This window comes from Salmo salar, unplaced genomic scaffold, assembly GCF_905237065.1.
Source record: "Salmo salar unplaced genomic scaffold, Ssal_v3.1, whole genome shotgun sequence".
Lineage (NCBI taxonomy): Eukaryota > Metazoa > Chordata > Actinopteri > Salmoniformes > Salmonidae > Salmo > Salmo salar.
Window position 1 is genome coordinate 139494 of NW_025548968.1, and position 22498 is coordinate 161991.

General features: G+C 45.5%; 1 protein-coding gene across 1 annotated transcript in view; it reads left to right on the top strand.

The window, feature by feature from the left end:
• Positions 1 to 22498, top strand: part of LOC106595535 (alsin) — a 154793-nt gene that overhangs the window by 126616 nt on the left and 5679 nt on the right. Inside the window, 4 exon segments of the mRNA XM_045712935.1 lie at positions 981 to 1098; positions 2110 to 2267; positions 12197 to 12277; positions 14282 to 14458. Coding sequence (XP_045568891.1) covers positions 981 to 1098; positions 2110 to 2267; positions 12197 to 12277; positions 14282 to 14458 — 534 coding nt within the window.

Consider the following 22498-nt stretch of genomic DNA (forward strand, 5'->3'; position numbering starts at 1 on the left):
CAGAATGAGTTTTTCCCCTACAAAAGGGCTTTAATTACAGACAGAAATACTCCTCAGTTTCATCAGCTGTCTGGGTGACTGGTCTCAGACGATTCCCGCTCACTATGCTTTCGTAAAAGTACCATCAGACGAGTCCTGTAAGGCCTGTTGGGATCCTGAAAGCAAAACAACAGACATGTACGTGTTGGTGAGAGTCTCACCTTTCCACAGGGGGTCATATTAGTGTGTAGCAGATGGGCTGTACTGACTTTGGTCTGGATGGACTGAGACCACCCGGATCATGCTAAACAATATGTCTCTAGCTTTATGGGGATTTTTATATTATGCTCATTTACACACCTGGATACACACCTGGACACACACACCTGGACACACACTTTAACACACACACCTGGACACACACCTGGACACATACACCTGGATACACACCTGGATACACACTTTAACACACACACCTGGATACACACACCTGGATACACACCTGGACACACACCTTAACACACACACCTGGATACACACACCTGGATACACACACCTGGACACACACACCTGGACACACACCTTAACACACACACCTGGATACACACACCTGGATACACACACCTGGACACACCTTAACACACACACCTGGATACACACACCTGGATACACACCTGGACACACACCTTAACACACACACCTGGATACACACACCTGGACACAGACACCTGGACACAGACACCTGGACACACACTTTAACACACACCTGGATACACACACCTGGACACACACCTTAACACACACACCTGGATACACACCTGGACACACACACCTGGACACACACCTTAACACACACACCTGGATACACACACCTGGACACACACACCTGGACACACACTTTAACACACACACCTGAACACACACACCTGGAAACACACAACTGGACAAACACTCACGGTGCATGGTTTCTATAGTGATGGCTGTATGATGTCTGTCTCCAGTCCAGAGCTGCTGAGCAGGTCTCAGAGTAGAGTCCTGGAGAAGCTGGAGGTGATTCCTCAACACACAGGTCCGATTACTGCTGGGAGGTATGAGGTCATCCGAAGATACCTCACCAAGGTGAATAACACACATTTTACACACACACCTGGATACACACACCTGGACACACACACCTGGACACACACACCTAGACACACACACCTGGACACACACCTGGACACACACCTGGACACACACCTAGACACACACACCTAGACACACACACCTGGACACACACACCTGGACACACACCTGGACACACACACCTGGACACTCACACCTGGACACTCACACCTGGACACACACCTGGACACACACCTGGACACACACCTGGATACACACCTGGACGTACACACCTGGACACACACCTAGACACACACCTAGACACACACCTGGACACACTGTACTGTAGGCCAACAGCTGTCAAGGGTAGCAGACTGATAAGGTCAACAGCTGTCAAGGATAGCAGACTGATATGGCCAACAGCTGTTAACGGTAGCAGACTGATATGGGCAACAGCTGTCAAGGGTAGCAGACTGATTAGGTCAACAGCTGTCAAGGGTAGCAGACTGATAAGGTCAACAGCTGTCAAGGGATAGCAGACTGATAAGGGCAACAGCTGTTAACGGTAGCAGACTGATAAGGTCAACAGCTGTCAAGGGTAGCAGACTGATTAGGGCAACAGCTGTTAAGGGTAGCAGACTGATTAAGGCCAACAGCTGTCAAGGGTAGCAGACTGATAGGGGCAACAGCTGTCAAGGGTAGCAGACTGATTAGGGCAACAGCTGTTAAGGGTAGCAGACTGATAAGGGCAACAGCTGTCAAGGGTAGCAGACTGATAAGGCCAACAGCTGTCAAGGGTAGCAGACTGATTAGGGTCAACAGCTGTCAAGGGTAGCAGACTGATTAGGGCAACAGCTGTCAAGGGTAGCAGACTGATATTCCCAGTATACCTAGTTGTGTTTTGACACGATAACAGATTGGGACTGTTGTTGCGTGGGACTTGGTGCTTGCTAGATGATTTGTCGTCTTCTTCTTCCTCATTGCACCTCTCTTCTCCATCCTCCTCCTCCCCCCGTCCTTCTCCAGGCCTGTGAGACTCCCCTCCACCCTCTGGGAGGGTTAGTAGAGACCGTAGTGACCGTGTACAGGATGACCTATATCGGGGTAGGATCTAACAGACGGTTGCTACGACAGGCTGTGGAAGAGATCAAGTCCTACCTCAGACGGATCTTCCAGCTGGTCAGGTACAGTACACTAGATGCTACAGGTACAGGTACAGGTATAGTACACTAGATGCTACAGGTACAGGTACAGGTATAGTACACTAGATGCTACAGGTACAGGTACAGGTATAGTACACTAGATGCTACAGGTACAGGTACAGGTATAGTACACTAGATGCTACAGTTACAGTACAGTACACTAGATGATACAGGTACAGTACACTAGATGCTACAGGTACAGGTACAGGTACAGTACACTAGATGCTACAGGTATAGTACAGTACACTAGATGCTACAGGTACAGGTACAGTACACTAGATGCTACAGTTACAGTACAGTACACTAGATGCTACAGGTACAGGTACAGTACACTAGATGCTACATGTACAGGTATAGTACACTAGATGCTACAGGTACAGTACAGTACACTAGATGCTACAGGTACAGGTACAGTACACTAGATGCTACAGGTACAGGTACAGTACACTAGATGCTACAGGTACAGGTACAGTACACTAGATGCTACAGGTACAGTACACTAGATGCTACAGGTACAGGTACAGTACACTAGATGCTACAGGTACAGTACACTAGATGCTACAGGTACAGTACACTAGATGCTACAGGTACAGGTACAGTACAGTACACTAGATGCTACAGGTACAGGTATAGTACAGTACACTAGATGCTACAGGTACAGGTATAGTACAGTACACTAGATGCTACAGGTACAGTACACTAGATGCTACAGGTACAGGTACAGTACAGTACACTAGATGCTACAGGTATAGTACACTAGATGTTACAGGTATAGTACAGTACACTAGATGCTACAGGTATAGTACACTAGATGCTACAGGTATAGTACAGTACACTAGATGGTACAGGTACAGTACACTAGATGCTACAGGTACAGTACACTAGATGCTACAGGTGCAGGTACAGTACACTAGATGCTACAGGTACAGGTATAGTACACTAGATGCTACAGTTACAGTACAGTACACTAGATGCTACAGGTACAGGTACAGTACACTAGATGCTACAGGTACAGTATAGTACAGTAGATGATACAGGTACAGTACACTAGATGGTACAGGTACAGTACACTAGATGGTACAGGTACAGTACACTAGATGCTACAGGTACAGTACACTAGATGCTACAGGTACAGTATAGTACACTAGATGCTACAGGTATAGTACACTAGATGCTACAGGTATAGTACAGTACACTAGATGGTACAGGTACAGTACACTAGATGCTACAGGTACAGTACACTAGATGCTACAGGTACAGTATAGTACACTAGATGCTACAGGTACAGTACACTAGATGCTACAGGTACAGTACACTAGATGCTGCAGGTACAGGTACAGTACACTAGATGCTACAGGTACAGGTACAGTACACTAGATGCTGCAGGTACAGGTACAGTACACTAGATGCTGCAGGTACAGGTACAGTACACTAGATGCTACAGGTACAGGTACAGTACACTAGATGCTACAGGTACAGGTATAGTACACTAGATGCTACAGGTACAGGTACAGTACACTAGATGCTACAGGTACAGGTACAGTACACTAGATGCTACAGGTACAGGTACAGTACACTAGATGCTACAGGTACAGTACACTAGATGCTACAGGTACAGTACACTAGATGCTACAGGTACAGGTACAGTACAGTACACTAGATGCTACAGGTACAGGTATAGTACAGTACACTAGATGCTACAGGTACAGGTATAGTACAGTACACTAGATGCTACAGGTACAGTACACTAGATGCTACAGGTACAGTACACTAGATGCTACAGGTACAGTACACTAGATGCTACAGGTACAGGTACAGTACAGTACACTAGATGCTACAGGTATAGTACACTAGATGTTACAGGTATAGTACAGTACACTAGATGCTACAGGTATAGTACACTAGATGCTACAGGTATAGTACAGTACACTAGATGCTACAGGTACAGGTACAGTACACTAGATGCTACAGGTACAGTACACTAGATGCTACAGGTGCAGGTACAGTACACTAGATGCTACAGGTACAGGTATAGTACACTAGATGCTACAGGTACAGTACACTAGATGCTACAGGTACAGTACACTAGATGCTACAGGTACAGGTACAGGTCCAGTACACTAGATGCTACAGGTACAGTACACTAGATGCTACAGGTACAGGTACAGTACACTAGATGCTACAGGTACAGGTACAGTACACTAGATGCTACAGGTACAGGTACAGTACACTAGATGCTACAGGTACAGGTACAGTACACTAGATGCTGCAGGTATAGTACAGTACACTAGATGCTACAGGTACAGGTACAGTACACTAGATGCTACAGGTACAGTACACTAGATGCTACAGGTACAGTACACTAGATGCTACAGGTACAGTACACTAGATGCTACAGGTACAGTACACTAGATGCTACAGGTACAGTACACTAGATGCTACAGGTACAGGTACAGTACAGTACACTAGATGCTACAGGTATAGTACACTAGATGTTACAGGTATAGTACAGTACACTAGATGCTACAGGTATAGTACACTAGATGCTACAGGTACAGGTACAGCACACTAGATGATACAGGTACAGTACACTAGATGCTACAGGTACAGTACACTAGATGCTGCAGGTACAGTACACTAGATGCTACAGGTACAGGTACAGTACACTAGATGCTACAGGTACAGTACACTAGATGCTACAGGTACAGTACACTAGATGCTACAGGTACAGGTACAGTACACTAGATGCTACAGGTACAGGTACAGTACACTAGATGCTACAGGTACAGTACACTAGATGCTACAGGTACAGTACACTAGATGCTACAGGTACAGTACACTAGATGCTACAGGTACAGGTACAGTACACTAGATGCTACAGGTACAGTACACTAGATGCTACAGGTGCAGTACACTAGATGCTACAGGTACAGTACTCTAGATGCTACAGGTACAGTACTCTAGATGCTACAGGTACAGTACACTAGATGCTACAGGTACAGGTACAGTACACTAGATGCTACAGGTACAGGTACAGTACTGGGGCAGCAACAGAGAGCCCAGGAATATTGCCGCAATGAGGGTTTTCACTCTACCGAGCCAAACCGAACCAGGCCAAGCCAAACCGAACCAGGCCAAGCCAAACCGAACCAGGCCAAGCCAAACCGAACCAGACCAAGCCAAACCGAACCAGGCCAAGCCAAACCGAACCAGGCCAAACCGAACCAGGCCAAGCCAAACCGAACCAAGCCAAACCGAACCAGGCCAAGCCAAACCGAACCAGGCCAAGCCAAACCGAACCAGACCAAGCCAAACCGAACCAGGCCAAGCCAAACCGAACCAGGCCAAGCCAAACCGAACCAGGCCGAGCCAAACCGAACCAGGCCGAGCCAAACCGAACCAGGCCGAGCCAAACCGAACCAGGCCGAGCCAAACCGCACCAGGCCGAGCCAAACCGCACCAGGCCGAGCCAAACCGAACCAGGCCGAGCCAAACCGGACCAGGCCAAGCCAAACCGAACCAGGCCAAGCCAAACCGCACCAGGCCAAGCCAAACCAAGGTGTAGCGAACTGGCCTGGTTGGTTACACATCCACCGCAGCAGCTGGAACCGTGCTGATAAAAGGACAGTGTGAAATTGAAACTATCCGAGGCAGCACTGTTTTGGTTCAGGGATATGTTCCACAGCACCTGGTGTCTAATTACAGGGATATGTTCCACAGCACCTGGTGTCTAATTACAGGGATATGTTCCACAGCACCTGGTGTCTAATTACAGGGATATGTTCCACAGCACCTGGTGTCTAATTACAGGGATATGTTCCACAACACCTGGTGTCTAATTACAGGGATATGTTCCACAGCACCTGGTGTCTAATTACAGGGATATGTTCCACAGCACCTGGTGTCTAATTACAGGGATATGTTCCACAGCACCTGGTGTCTAATTACAGGGATATGTTCCACAACACCTGGTGTCTAATTACAGGGATATGTTCCACAGCACCTGGTGTCTAATTACAGGGATATGTTCCACAGCACCTGGTGTCTAATTACAGGGATATGTTCCACAGCACCTGGTGTCTAATTACAGGGATATGTTCCACAGCACCTGGTGTCTAATTACAGGGATATGTTCCACAGCACCTGGTGTCTAATTACAGGGATATGTTCCACAGCACCTGGTGTCTAATTACAGGGATATGTTCCACAGCACCTGGTGTCTAATTACAGGGATATGTTCCACAGCACCTGGTGTCTAAATACAGGGATATGTTCCACAGCACCTGGTGTCTAATTACAGGGATATGTTCCACAGCACCTGGTGTCTAATTACAGGGATATGTTCCACAGCACCTGGTGTCTAATTACAGGGATATGTTCCACAGCACCTGGTGTCTAATTACAGGGATATGTTCCACAGCACCTGGTGTCTAATTACAGGGATATGTTCCACAGCACCTGGTGTCTAATTACAGGGATATGTTCCACAGCACCTGGTGTCTAATTACAGGGATATGTTCCACAGCACCTGGTGTCTAATTACAGGGATATGTTCCACAGCACCTGGTGTCTAATTACAGGGATATGTTCCACAGCACCTGGTGTCTAATTACAGGGATATGTTCCACAACACCTGGTGTCTAATTACAGGGATATGTTCCACAGCACCTGGTGTCTAATTACAGGGATATGTTCCACAACACCTGGTGTCTAATTACAGGGATATGTTCCACAGCACCTGGTGTCTAATTACAGGGATATGTTCCACAACACCTGGTGTCTAATTACAGGGATATGTTCCACAACACCTGGTGTCTAATTACAGGGATATGTTCCACAACACCTGGTGTCTAATTACAGGGATATGTTCCACAGCACCTGGTGTCTAATTACAGGGATATGTTCCACAGCACCTGGTGTCTAATTACAGGGATATGTTCCACAACACCTGGTGTCTAATTACAGGGATATGTTCCACAACACCTGGTGTCTAATTACAGGGATATGTTCCACAACACCTGGTGTCTAATTACAGGGATATGTTCCACAGCACCTGGTGTCTAATTACAGGGATATGTTCCACAACACCTGGTGTCTAATTACAGGGATATGTTCCACAACACCTGGTGTCTAATTACAGGGATATGTTCCACAACACCTGGTGTCTAATTACAGGGATATGTTCCACAACACCTGGTGTCTAATTACAGGGATATGTTCCACAACACCTGGTGTCTAATTACAGGGATATGTTCCACAACACCTGGTGTCTAATTACAGGGATATGTTCCACAGCACCTGGTGTCTAATTACAGGGATATGTTCCACAACACCTGGTGTCTAATTACAGGGATATGTTCCACAGCACCTGGTGTCTAATTACAGGGATATGTTCCACAGCACCTGGTGTCTAATTACAGGGATATGTTCCACAACACCTGGTGTCTAATTACAGGGATATGTTCCACAACACCTGGTGTCTAATTACAGGGATATGTTCCACAACACCTGGTGTCTAATTACAGGGATATGTTCCACAACACCTGGTGTCTAATTACAGGGATATGTTCCACAACACCTGGTGTCTAATTACAGGGATATGTTCCACAACACCTGGTGTCTAATTACAGGGATATGTTCCACAACAGCTGGTGTCTAATTACAGGGATATGTTCCACAACACCTGGTGTCTAATTACAGGGATATGTTCCACAGCACCTGGTGTCTAATTACAGGGATATGTTCCACAGCACCTGGTGTCTAATTACAGGGATATGTTCCACAGCACCTGGTGTCTAAATACAGGGATATGTTCCACAGCACCTGGTGTCTAATTACAGGGATATGTTCCACAGCACCTGGTGTCTAATTACAGGGATATGTTCCACAACACCTGGTGTCTAATTACAGGGATATGTTCCACAACACCTGGTGTCTAATTACAGGGATATGTTCCACAACACCTGGTGTCTAATTACAGGGATATGTTCCACAGCACCTGGTGTCTAATTACAGGGATATGTTCCACAGCACCTGGTGTCTAATTACAGGGATATGTTCCACAACACCTGGTGTCTAATTACAGGGATATGTTCCACAGCACCTGGTGTCTAATTACAGGGATATGTTCCACAGCACCTGGTGTCTAATTACAGGGATATGTTCCACAGCACCTGGTGTCTAATTACAGGGATATGTTCCACAGCACCTGGTGTCTAATTACAGGGATATGTTCCACAGCACCTGGTGTCTAATTACAGGGATATGTTCCACAACACCTGGTGTCTAATTACAGGGATATGTTCCACAACACCTGGTGTCTAATTACAGGGATATGTTCCACAACACCTGGTGTCTAATTACAGGGATATGTTCCACAGCACCTGGTGTCTAATTACAGGGATATGTTCCACAGCACCTGGTGTCTAATTACAGGGATATGTTCCACAACACCTGGTGTCTAATTACAGGGATATGTTCCACAGCACCTGGTGTCTAATTACAGGGATATGTTCCACAGCACCTGGTGTCTAATTACAGGGATATGTTCCACAGCACCTGGTGTCTAATTACAGGGATATGTTCCACAACACCTGGTGTCTAATTACAGGGATATGTTCCACAGCACCTGGTGTCTAATTACAGGGATATGTTCCACAGCACCTGGTGTCTAATTACAGGGATATGTTCCACAACACCTGGTGTCTAATTACAGGGATATGTTCCACAACACCTGGTGTCTAATTACAGGGATATGTTCCACAGCACCTGGTGTCTAATTACAGGGATATGTTCCACAGCACCTGGTGTCTAATTACAGGGATATGTTCCACAGCACCTGGTGTCTAATTACAGGGATATGTTCCACAACACCTGGTGTCTAATTACAGGGATATGTTCCACAGCACCTGGTGTCTAATTACAGGGATATGTTCCACAGCACCTGGTGTCTAATTACAGGGATATGTTCCACAACACCTGGTGTCTAATTACAGGGATATGTTCCACAACACCTGGTGTCTAATTACAGGGATATGTTCCACAACACCTGGTGTCTAATTACAGGGATATGTTCCACAGCACCTGGTGTCTAATTACAGGGATATGTTCCACAACACCTGGTGTCTAATTACAGGGATATGTTCCACAACACCTGGTGTCTAATTACAGGGATATGTTCCACAGCACCTGGTGTCTAATTACAGGGATATGTTCCACAGCACCTGGTGTCTAATTACAGGGATATGTTCCACAACACCTGGTGTCTAATTACAGGGATATGTTCCACAACACCTGGTGTCTAATTACAGGGATATGTTCCACAGCACCTGGTGTCTAATTACAGGGATATGTTCCACAACACCTGGTGTCTAATTACAGGGATATGTTCCACAGCACCTGGTGTCTAATTACAGGGATATGTTCCACAGCACCTGGTGTCTAATTACAGGGATATGTTCCACAGCACCTGGTGTCTAATTACAGGGATATGTTCCACAACACCTGGTGTCTAATTACAGGGATATGTTCCACAACACCTGGTGTCTAATTACAGGGATATGTTCCACAACACCTGGTGTCTAATTACAGGGATATGTTCCACAGCACCTGGTGTCTAATTACAGGGATATGTTCCACAACACCTGGTGTCTAATTACAGGGATATGTTCCACAACACCTGGTGTCTAATTACAGGGATATGTTCCACAGCACCTGGTGTCTAATTACAGGGATATGTTCCACAGCACCTGGTGTCTAAATACAGGGATATGTTCCACAGCACCTGGTGTCTAAATACAGGGATATGTTCCACAGCACCTGGTGTCTAATTACAGGGATATGTTCCACAGCACCTGGTGTCTAATTACAGGGATATGTTCCACAACACCTGGTGTCTAATTACAGGGATATGTTCCACAACACCTGGTGTCTAATTACAGGGATATGTTCCACAACACCTGGTGTCTAATTACAGGGATATGTTCCACAGCACCTGGTGTCTAATTACAGGGATATGTTCCACAACACCTGGTGTCTAATTACAGGGATATGTTCCACAACACCTGGTGTCTAATTACAGGGATATGTTCCACAGCACCTGGTGTCTAATTACAGGGATATGTTCCACAGCACCTGGTGTCTAATTACAGGGATATGTTCCACAACACCTGGTGTCTAATTACAGGGATATGTTCCACAACACCTGGTGTCTAATTACAGGGATATGTTCCACAGCACCTGGTGTCTAATTACAGGGATATGTTCCACAACACCTGGTGTCTAATTACAGGGATATGTTCCACAACACCTGGTGTCTAATTACAGGGATATGTTCCACAGCACCTGGTGTCTAATTACAGGGATATGTTCCACAGCACCTGGTGTCTAATTACAGGGATATGTTCCACAACACCTGGTGTCTAATTACAGGGATATGTTCCACAACACCTGGTGTCTAATTACAGGGATATGTTCCACAACACCTGGTGTCTAATTACAGGGATATGTTCCACAACACCTGGTGTCTAATTACAGGGATATGTTCCACAACAGCTGGTGTCTAATTACAGGGATATGTTCCACAACACCTGGTGTCTAATTACAGGGATATGTTCCACAGCACCTGGTGTCTAATTACAGGGATATGTTCCACAGCACCTGGTGTCTAAATACAGGGATATGTTCCACAGCACCTGGTGTCTAAATACAGGGATATGTTCCACAGCACCTGGTGTCTAATTACAGGGATATGTTCCACAGCACCTGGTGTCTAATTACAGGGATATGTTCCACAGCACCTGGTGTCTAAATACAGGGATATGTTCCACAACACCTGGTGTCTAATTACAGGGATATGTTCCACAACACCTGGTGTCTAATTACAGGGATATGTTCCACAACACCTGGTGTCTAATTACAGGGATATGTTCCACAACACCTGGTGTCTAATTACAGGGATATGTTCCACAACACCTGGTGTCTAATTACAGGGATATGTTCCACAACACCTGGTGTCTAATTACAGGGATATGTTCCACAGCACCTGGTGTCTAAATACAGGGATATGTTCCACAGCACCTGGTGTCTAATTACAGGGATATGTTCCACAACACCTGGTGTCTAATTACAGGGATATGTTCCACAACACCTGGTGTCTAATTACAGGGATATGTTCCACAACACCTGGTGTCTAATTACAGGGATATGTTCCACAGCACCTGGTGTCTAATTACAGGGATATGTTCCACAACACCTGGTGTCTAATTACAGGGATATGTTCCACAGCACCTGGTGTCTAAATACAGGGATATGTTCATCCTCTCTGTGTTGTCCAGGTTTCTGTCTCACCCCATCCTCTCTGTGTTGTCCAGGTTTCTGTCTCACCTCATCGTCTCTGTGTTGTCCAGGTTTCTGTCTCACCTCATCCTCTCTGTGTTGTCCAGGTTTCTGTCTCACCCCATCCTCTCTGTGTTGTCCAGGTTTCTGTCTCACCTCATCGTCTCTGTGTTGTCCAGGTTTCTGTCTCACCCCATCCTCTCTGTGTTGTCCAGGTTTCTGTCTCACCTCATCGTCTCTGTGTTGTCCAGGTTTCTGTCTCACCCCATCCTCTCTGTGTTGTCCAGGTTTCTGTCTCACCCCATCCTCTCTGTGTTGTCCAGGTTTCTTTCTCACCTCATCGTCTCTGTGTTGTCCAGGTTTCTGTCTCACCCCATCCTCTCTGTGTTGTCCAGGTTTCTGTCTCACCCCATCCTCTCTGTGTTGTCCAGGTTTCTGTCTCACCTCATCGTCTCTGTGTTGTCCAGGTTTCTGTCTCCCCCCATCCTCTCTGTGTTGTCCAGGTTTCTGTCTCACCTCATCGTCTCTGTGTTGTCCAGGTTTCTGTCTCACCTCATCCTCTCTGTGTTGTCCAGGTTTCTGTTCCCTGACCTCCCTGATGAGGGAGGTGTTATTCACGCTGACCACAAAGGATCCTCAGAGACAAACCAGCAAGGGTGAGTCTACGCTTTCTACAGCGCCCTCTACAGACCCAGTAATGGTACTGCAATCCAATATGATAAGACGTTATATTACTGTATATAGTGCATGGCTTTGTTAGTGTTTACTGACACACACACACACACACACACAGAGCTGAATAATATTTTTGGACCAGCAAAGTTAAAATAAACATAATGTTGGGCGTGACTGCCTAGAATAGGGTGTCTGTCTTGGTCAGATCAGTCTGTCTTGGTCAGATCAGTCTGTCTTGGTCAGATCAGCCTGTCTTGGTCAGATCAGTCTGTCTTGATCAGATTAGTCTGTCTTGGTCAGATTAGTCTGTCTTGGTCAGATCAGTCTGTCTTGGTCAGATTAGTCTGTCTTGGTCAGATTAGTCTGTCTTGGTCAGATCAGTCTGTCTTGGTCAGATCAGTCTGTCTTGGTCAGATCAGTCTGTCTTGGTCAGATCAGTCTGTCTTGGTCAGATCAGTCTGCCTTGGTCAGATCAGTCTGTCTTGGTCAGATTAGTCTGTCTTGGTCAGATCAGTCTGTCTTGGTCAGATTAGTCTGTCTTGGTCAGATCAGTCTGTCTTGGTCAGATCAGTCTGTCTTGGTCAGATCAGTCTGTCTTGGTCAGATTAGTCTGTCTTGGTCAGGTCAGATCAGTCTGCCTTGGTCAGATCAGTCTGCCTTGGTCAGATCAGTCTGCCTTGGTCAGGTCAGATCAGTCTGTCTTGGTCAGGTCAGATCAGTCTGTCTTGGTCAGGTCAGATCAGTCTGTCTTGGTCAGATCAGTCTGTCTTGGTCAGATCAGTCTGTCTTGGTCAGGTCAGATCAGTCTGTCTTGGTCAGATCAGTCTGTCTTGGTCAGATCAGTCTGTCTTGGTCAGATCAGTCTGTCTTGGTCAGATCAGTCTGTCTTGGTCAGATTAGTCTGTCTTGGTCAGATCAGTCTGTCTTGGTCAGATCAGTCTGTCTTGGTCAGATCAGTCTGTCTTGGTCAGATTAGTCTGTCTTGGTCAGATCAGTCTGTCTTGGTCAGATTAGTCTGTCTTGGTCAGATCAGTCTGTCTTGGTCAGATCAGTCTGTCTTGGTCAGATCAGTCTGTCTTGGTCAGGTCAGATCAGTCTGTCTTGGTCAGATCAGTCTGTCTTGGTCAGATCAGTCTGTCTTGGTCAGATTAGTCTGTCTTGGTCAGATCAGTCTGTCTTGGTCAGATCAGTCTGTCTTGGTCAGATTAGTCTGTCTTGGTCAGATCAGTCTGTCTTGGTCAGATCAGTCTGTCTTGGTCAGATCAGTCTGTCTTGGTCAGATCAGTCTGTCTTGGTCAGATTAGTCTGTCTTGGTCAGGTCAGATTAGTCTGTCTTGGTCAGATTAGTCTGTCTTGGTCAGATTAGTCTGTCTTGGTCAGATTAGTCTGTCTTGGTCAGATCAGTCTGTCTTGGTCAGATCAGTCTGTCTTGGTCAGATTAGTCTGTCTTGGTCAGATCAGTCTGTCTTGGTCAGATCAGTCTGTCTTGGTCAGATCAGTCTGTCTTGGTCAGATTAGTCTGTCTTGGTCAGGTCAGATTAGTCTGTCTTGGTCAGATCAGTCTGTCTTGGTCAGATCAGTCTGTCTTGGTCAGATCAGTCTGTCTTGGTCAGATCAGTCTGTCTTGGTCAGATCAGTCTGTCTTGGTCAGATTAGTCTGTCTTGGTCAGATTAGTCTGTCTTGGTCAGATTAGTCTGTCTTGGTCAGATCAGTCTGTCTTGGTCAGATCAGTCTGTCAGTCAGCTTCCTGTATTCAGACTTTTTACTTCTGTATATTAATATAATATAATTTGTTCTCTTCCTCCTGTCTGGATCCCTCCCTGCCCTACCTTTCCACCCTGTCTGTCTGTCTGTCTGTCTGTCTGTCTGTCTGTCTGTCTGTCTGTCTGTCTGTCTGTCTGTCTGTCTGTCTGTCTGTCTGTCTGTCTGTCTGTCTGTCTGTCTGTGTTGTCTGCCACTCCCTACCTCCTGTCCTTTATGGTAGCTTGGTGGTGAGTAGCTCCACTCTACTACTACCAGTCCTGCTGCCCAGGCTGTACCCTCCACTGTTCACCCTGTATGCCCTGGACAAGGAGAGAGAGGAGGAGGTGTACTGGGACTGTGTCCTGAGGCTCAACAAACAGCCTGACCTGGGCCTGCTGGCCTTCCTGGGGGTCCTACAGTAAGTTATGGCTAAATACGGAGGCACGCGCGCAAGCACCCGCAAATACGAACACACAGACACACTAGGCTTGGGCGGTATACCATATATACCGGGGTATTTGGAAACGGGATGGTTTTTTTTCCTCTCAATACGCTTGAAACTATTTATCTGAAGTTTTTCAATACATTTTAATATTTGTAAATGCTTTTTAAGTTAATACCTGGAGTCAACTTGTGCAATACATTAGGAGATAAAGCAGATCGCGATCTTCATGTCACCTTTCACATTATTTTACATTATAAAGTTTATCCATAGTTCGCAAGAACAGTTTAAATTTACAGTGCATTTGGAAAGTATTCATACCCCTTGACTTTTTACACATTTTGTTACATTACAGCCTTATTCTAAAATGTATTAAATTGTTTTTTTTCCCTCATCAATCTACACACAATACCCCATAATGACATCGCAATGCCCCATAATGACATCACAATACCCCATGGTGACATCACAATACCCCATGATGACATCACAATACCCCATGATGACATCACAATACCCCATGATGACATCACAATACCCCATAATGACATCACAATACCCCATGGTGACATCACAATACCCCATAATGACATCACAATACCCCATAATGACATCACAATACCCCATAACGACAAAGCAAAAACAGGTTTAGACATTTTTGCACATTTTATTTAATTTTTTTTAAAGGAAATATCACATTTACACAAGTATTCAGACCCTTTAGTCAGTACTTTGTTGAAGCCTCGAGTCTTCTTGGGTATGAGACTACAAGCTTGGCACACCTGTATTTGGGGAGTTTCTCCCATTCTTCTCTGCAGATCCTCTCAAGCTCTGTCAGGTTGGATGGGGAGTGTCGCTGCTCAGCCATTTTCAGGTCTCTTCAGAGCTGTTTGATTGGGTTCAAGTCCGGGCTCTGGCTGGGTCACTCAAGGACATTCAGAGACTTGTCCTGAAGCCACTCCTGCGTTGTCTTGGCTGTGTGCTTAGGGTCGTTGTCCTGTTGGAAGGTGAACCTTCACCCCAGTCTGAGGTCCTGAGAGCTCTGGAGCAGGTTTTCATCAAGGATCTCTCTGTACTTCGCTCCATTCATCTTTCCCTTGATTCTGACTAGTCTCCCAGTCCCTGCCACTGAAAAACATCCCCACAGCATGATGCTGCCACCACCATGCTTCACCGTAGGGTTGGTGCCAGGTTTCCTCCAGACGTGACGCTTGGTATTCAGGCCAAAGGGTTCAATCTTGGTTTCATCAGACCAGACAATCTTGTTTCTCACGGTCTGAGAGTCCTTTAGGTGCCTTTTGGCAAACTCCAAGCGGGCTGTCATGTGCCTTTACCTGAGGAGTGGCTTCCGTCTTGCCACTCTACCATAAAGGCCTGATTGGTGGAGTGCTACAGAGATGGTTGTCCTTCTGGAAGGTTCTCTCATCTCCACAGAGAAACTCTGGAGCTCTGTCACCTCCCTGACCAAGGCCCTTCTCCCCTGATTGCTCAGTTTGGCCGGGCGGCCAGATCTGGGAAGAGTCTTGGTGGGGGGTGTCGTGGAATATTTATGATTCAAAGGAAAGAGACTTTTTAGATTTCTTCAAACAATCATACTTTAATATCGATTAATTATTGCAATAATGAAGCTGGTCGACCCCCCCCCCCCCCACACACACACACTCTGAAGTGTGATGCAGAGAGCTCAAACAAGCAGGGTTAGGTTCCCACTCTTTTTAGTCCTCCTGAGTCTCTGTGACAAAGAACAGATAACCAGTAATATCATACAAGGGTCATTTTGTTCTGTCACGCAACAGACAGTAAGATGAACATGGTGCCAAATGTCTGTGTCATATTCTTCGTCTTCTGATGAAGAGTAAGAAATATCGGATCAATACGCAGCATGGTGAGTGTCCATACTTATATTTTTTATTTTAAACGTGAACACTAAACTAAACAAGAAAACGAACGACAGTCCTGTAAGGTACTACGACTATACAAGGAAACAACCACCCACAAACACAAGAGAAAATAACCCCAGTTAAATATGGCCTCCCAATTAGAAGCTGCTTCTAATTGGAGGTCGTTCCCAAAACTAACATAGAAATAGACAAACTAGAAAACCCACATAGAAATAGAAAACATAGAACATAAACCAAAAACCCCGAAACACACAAAAACAAACACCCCCTGCCACGCCCTGACCAAACTACAATAACAAAATGACCCCTTATACTGGTCAGGACGTGGCAGTCTGTCTTTTACTTCTTGTTTATCCAGAAATACTAACTAGGTCCTTTCCCTCAAATGATTGAAGTCCAGTGTTCGCTCTGCGATGTGGGAGAAATAAACTGGAGGGTGGCAACACTTCACAGTCTTTAGGTTTTATCACCGTCGTCAATCAACTGTAAAGGAATTAAGCCTCAGAGGCTCCTCTAAGAAAAAAAACAGATGAGTGTGAAAGTACTTTATTTTGACTAAAATTGACTGTAAACTGACTGAGAACACGTTCTCATTTATAGCAACGACCTGGTGGAATAGATCCAGGAGGATGAAAGAGACAATTGTAAGCTGGGGATGATTAGGTGGCCGTGATGGTATGAGGGCCAGATTGGGAATTTAGCCAGGACACCAGGGGTTAACACCCCTACTCTTACGTTAAGTGCCATGGGATTTTTAGTGTCCACAGAGAGTCAGCACCCTACAACAGGGCAATGTCCCCAATCACTGCCCTGGGGCATTGGGATATATATTTTTTTAGACCAGAGAAAAGATGGCTCCTATTGGCCCTCCAACACCACTTCCAGCAGCATCTGGTCTCCCATCCAGGAACCAACCCTGCTTAGCATCAGAAGCAAGTCAGCAGTGGGATTCTGGGTGGTATACTGCTGGCTATAAATACTACTAATAAGTACAAATAAGAATACATTCAAATATAAATCAATGTGAATAAAATAATGTTGTAATTTACACCATAGTGGTTCCAAACTTCTTTCATTTAAGAATGATGGAGGCCACTGTGTTCTTGGGGACCTTCAATGCTGCGGAAATGTTTTGGTACCCTTCCCCAGATCTGTGCCTCGACACAATCTTGTCTCGGAGCTCTACAGACAATTCCTTCGACCTCATGGCTTGGTTTTTGCTCTGACATGCACTGTCAACTGTGGGACCTTGTATAGACAGGTGTTTGCCTCTCCAAATCATGTCCAATACATTTAATTTACCACAGGTGGAGTCCAATCAAGTTGTAGAAACATCTCAAGGATGATCAATGGAAACAGGAAGCACCTGAGCTCAATTTTGAGTCTCATAACAAAGGGTCTGAATACTTTTCCGAATGCACTGTACATTTTAGTCATTTTAGCAGACACTCTTATCCAGAGCGACTTACAATTAGTACATTCATCTTAAGATAGCTAGGTGAGACAACAACACATCACAATCGTATGAAGTACATATTTTCCTCAACAAAGTAGTTATCAACAAAGTCAGTGCTAGTAAAAAAAAAAATCAAGTTCCGACCGCTTTACCTCCAAGAGAGAAATATCTTCGGTCATCGTCACAGCCGTGTATTTACATTTACGTCATTTAGCAGACGCTCTTATCCAGAGCGACTTACAAATTGGTGCATTCACCTTATGATATCCAGTGGAACAACCACTTTACAATAGTACATCTATATCTTTTGGGGGGGGTTAGAAGGATTACTTTGTCCTATCCCAGGTATTCCTTAAAGAGGTGGGGTTTCAGGTGTCTCCGGAAGGTGGTGATTGACTCCGCTGTCCTGGCGTCGTGAGGGAGCTTGTTCCACCATAGGGGTGCCAGAGCAGCGAACAGTTTTGACTGGGCTGAGCGGGAACTGTGCTTCCTCAGAGGTAGGGGGGCCAGCAGGCCAGAGGTGGATGAGCACAGTGCCCTTGTTTGGGTGTAGGGCCTGATCAGAGCCTGAAGGTACGGAGGTGCCGTTCCCCTCACAGCTCCGTAGGCAAGCACCATGGTCTTGTAGCGGATGCGAGCTTCAACTGGAAGCCAGTGGAGAGAGCGGAGTAGCGGGGTGACGTGAGAGAACTTGGGAAGGTTGAACACCAGACGGGCTGCGGTGTTCTGGATGAGTTGTAGGGGTTTAATGGCACAGGCAGGGAGCCCAGCCAACAGCGAGTTGCAGTAATCCAGACGGGAGATGACAAGTGCCTGGATTAGGACCTGCGCCGCTTCCTGTGTGAGGCAGGGTCGTACTCTGCGAATGTTGTAGAGCATGAACCTACAGGATCGGGTCACCGCCTTGATGTTAGTGGAGAACGACAGGGTGTTGTCCAGGGTCACGCCAAGGTTCTTAGCACTCTGGGAGGAGGACACAAACCGATACCACGACGGCTCTCAAGGAACTACACTGAACTTTGTGCAAACTGGAAAACCAAATATCCTGAGGCTGCATTTATTTGTAGTTTGGGACTGTAGTAAATTAAATCTGAGGAAAACTCTACCGAAGTTTTATCGACACATCGCCTGTGTCACTTAAAACTTCAAAAACTCTCAACCATTGTTACAAGGCCCTCCCCTGCTCTCCCTTCAGCAAATCAGATCATGCCTCTATCCTGCTCCTCCTTTTCCCATAGGCAGAAACTCAAACAGGAAGTACCTGTGGTAAGGACTGTTCAACGCTGATCTGACCAGTCGGAATCCATGTTTGAAGATTGTTTTGATCCCGCGGACTGGGATATGTTCCGGATTGCCTCTGAGAATAACATTGATGTATACGCTGACAAGGTGACTGAGTTCAACAGGAAGTGTATAGGGGATGTTGTTCCCACTGTGACTATTAAAACCTATCCAAACCAAAAACAGTGTAGGATAAGGCAACAGGACAAGGCAACAGGATAAGGCAACAGGATAAGGCAACAGGATAAGGCAACAGGACAAGGCAACAGGATAAGGCAACAGGATAAGGCAACAGGATAAGGCAATAGGATAAGGCAACAGGATAAGGCAACAGGATAAGGCAACAGGATAAGGCAACAGGATAAGGCAACAGGATAAGGCAACAGGATAAGGCAATAGGATAAGGCAATAGGCTAAAGCAATAGGATAAGGCAACAGGATAAGGCAACAGGATAAGGCAATAGGATAAGGCAATAGGCTAAGGCAACAGGATAAAGCAATAGGATAAGGCAATAGGCTAAGGCAACAGGATAAGGCAACAGGATAAGGCAATAGGCTAAAGCAATAGGATAAGGCAACAGGCTAAAGCAATAGGATAAGGCAACAGGATAAGGCAACAGGATAAGGCAATAGGATAAGGCAACAGGATAAGGCAACAGGATAAGGCAACAGGATAAGGCAATAGGCTAAGGCAATAGGCTAAGGCAATAGTATAAAGCAATAGGATAAGGCAATAGTATATTGCAATAGGATAAGGCAACAGGATAGGGCAACAGGATAAGGCAATAGTATAATGCAATAGTATAAAGCAATAGGATAAGGCAATAGGATAAGGCAACAGGATAAGGCAATAGGATAAGGCAACAGGATAAGCAACAGGATAAGGCAGCAGGATAAGGCAGCAGGATAAGGCAACAGGATAAGGCAACAGGATAAGGCAACAGGATAAGGCAATAGGATAAGGCAACAGGATAAGGCAGCAGGATAAGGCAACAGGATAAGGCAATAGGATAAGGCAACAGGATAAGGCAATAGGATAAGGCAACAGGATAAGGCAACAGGATAAGGCAATAGGATAAGGCAACAGGATAAGGCAATAGTATAAAGCAACAGGATAAGGCAATGGGCTAAGGCTATAGTATAAAGCAATAGGCTAAGGCAACAGGATAAGGCAGCAGGATAAGGCAACAGGATAAGGCAACAGGATAAGGCAGCAGGATAAGGCAACAGGATAAGGCAATAGTATAAAGCAACAGGATAAGGCAACAGGATAAGGCAATAGGATAAGGCAGCAGGATAAGGCAACAGGATAAGGCAACAGGATAAGGCAACAGGATAAGGCAACAGGATAAGGCAACAGGATAAGGCAATGGGCTAAGGCTATAGTATAAAGCAATAGGATAAGGCAACAGGATAAGGCAACAGGATAAGGCAATAGGATAAGGCAACAGGATAAGGCAATAGGCTAAGGCAACAGGATAAGGCAACAGGATAAGGGAACTGTGAGTGTGCTGATGGGGACTGTGTTTTACCTGACACTGTGCAGTAAGGGCCAGGGAGTGGTGTGTTCCTGCCGCTACCTTCACTACCTCCTCTTTGTTCAGGCTCTCGATGCAAAACGGCTGGAGCCTGGGTAGCTGGTCTCTGTGGCCCAGCTGTCCTTCTTGCCCCCTGCCCCAGCTCCACACCTCTGTGTTCAGGGAGGGCAAAGACTCCACTACTTCCTCCTTCCTGGGCACATTGGGTCTGGAGCGAGCGGTCCTCCTGCCGGGTAGCTCAGGGGATGCTGGAAGGAAAAAAAAAAAAAAATAAAAAAAAAAAAGGCGTGAAAATGCTATTGACATATGAATGGCATACTGTATAATGAGTAACATTAAATGAGTTAGAATTGAGTTAAAGAGAGAAGGGATGCTTGAAAACCTAGCTTCGGACATACAACGTTGTTGATACAGCTATTTCAACACGTTTCAAATCTCAAGGGTCTTTCCTGGTTAAATAAAGGACGAGTCACACAATATAATATGAATGTGCTTTAAACCAGCGCTTAGCAGACACTATGACAGAAACAGAAACGGCAGAAATGGATTTTAAACATCTAAAAACAAGAAAGTCTATCAGGGTTGACCACGGGACTAAACACCTCCCTCTGCAACTGGATCCTGGACTTCCTGACGGGCCGACACCCAGGTGGTGAGGGTAGGCAACAACACATCCGCCACGTTGAACCTGAACACCGGGGGGGCCCCTCAGGGAGTCGATAGTTGGCAGCAGTTGTGCAAAACTGAACGCACGAACCACCGCATTTAACCAAGGCAAGGTGACTGGGAATATGGCCGAATACAAAACAGTGTAGTTATTCCCTCCGTAAAGCAATCAAACAGGCAAAAGGTCAGTACAGAGACAAAGTGGAGTCACAATTCAACGGTTCAGACACGTGGCGTATACTCCCGGTCAAAAGTTTTTAGAACACCTACTCATACAAGGGTTTTTTCTTTATTGTTTTACTATTTTGTACATTGTAGAATAATAGTGAAGACATCAAAAATGTTCCATCATTCAGTCTTCAGTAGCAGCCAATGTCAATGTAGGTCCTACATTCCATTAGAAACAAACATGCAGGGCTTGACATTAACCTGTTTATCCGCTGAAAATGGAGTTGTGAAAAATATCGTTGTGTTGTTTGATGCAAGAAACCACTTTACAAAAATAAAATGTATTATTATATTATTATTCTCATACTATTACTACAGAGAACCAGAGAAATTATGCTGCCCTCTGCCTATTGGCTGCTGAGCTTATTCAAGTCTGTCTCAAAATACAACACTGCCCCTTTGAGACAAAAAAAATAAGCTCTTTGCCTGACTCGCTTTTCAAAGATGTCTAGAAATGTACACGTTTTTTCCCCCGTTGCTGACTACAAATAATCTATAATTGGGCTAACAACTCACTAACTAGCAAATGGTATGAACAACATGTTCACACGTGGCTACATGCAGCTCTTGCTTTGATCTCAAAACAAGCTCATCTATTCACCACCGCTCATGCTGTAAACACAGTCCAGTTCAAAGTGAATGGCACAGATCCATATATGGCAATGGTCTATTTGCATATAGGCCTACTGCGGCTCTCTGATTGGTTATGCCGCACCGTCTCTGTGTAGAGTACGGGCTGAGTCGTGCCAATAGTATCCTACTCCGATGTGTTCTGCCTACAAACAAAATCTCTTGCGTAGTTTGTTTTGTTTCTGTATGTTGCATTGAAAGTGGATAACATTGCATCACATTTCCCACGGTGAAGGGACACGTTGATAGTGTTAACTAATAGGGGGAAATTGAGTGAAGTTCAATCTCATGCTTCTCTCCGTGGGCTGATATTTCT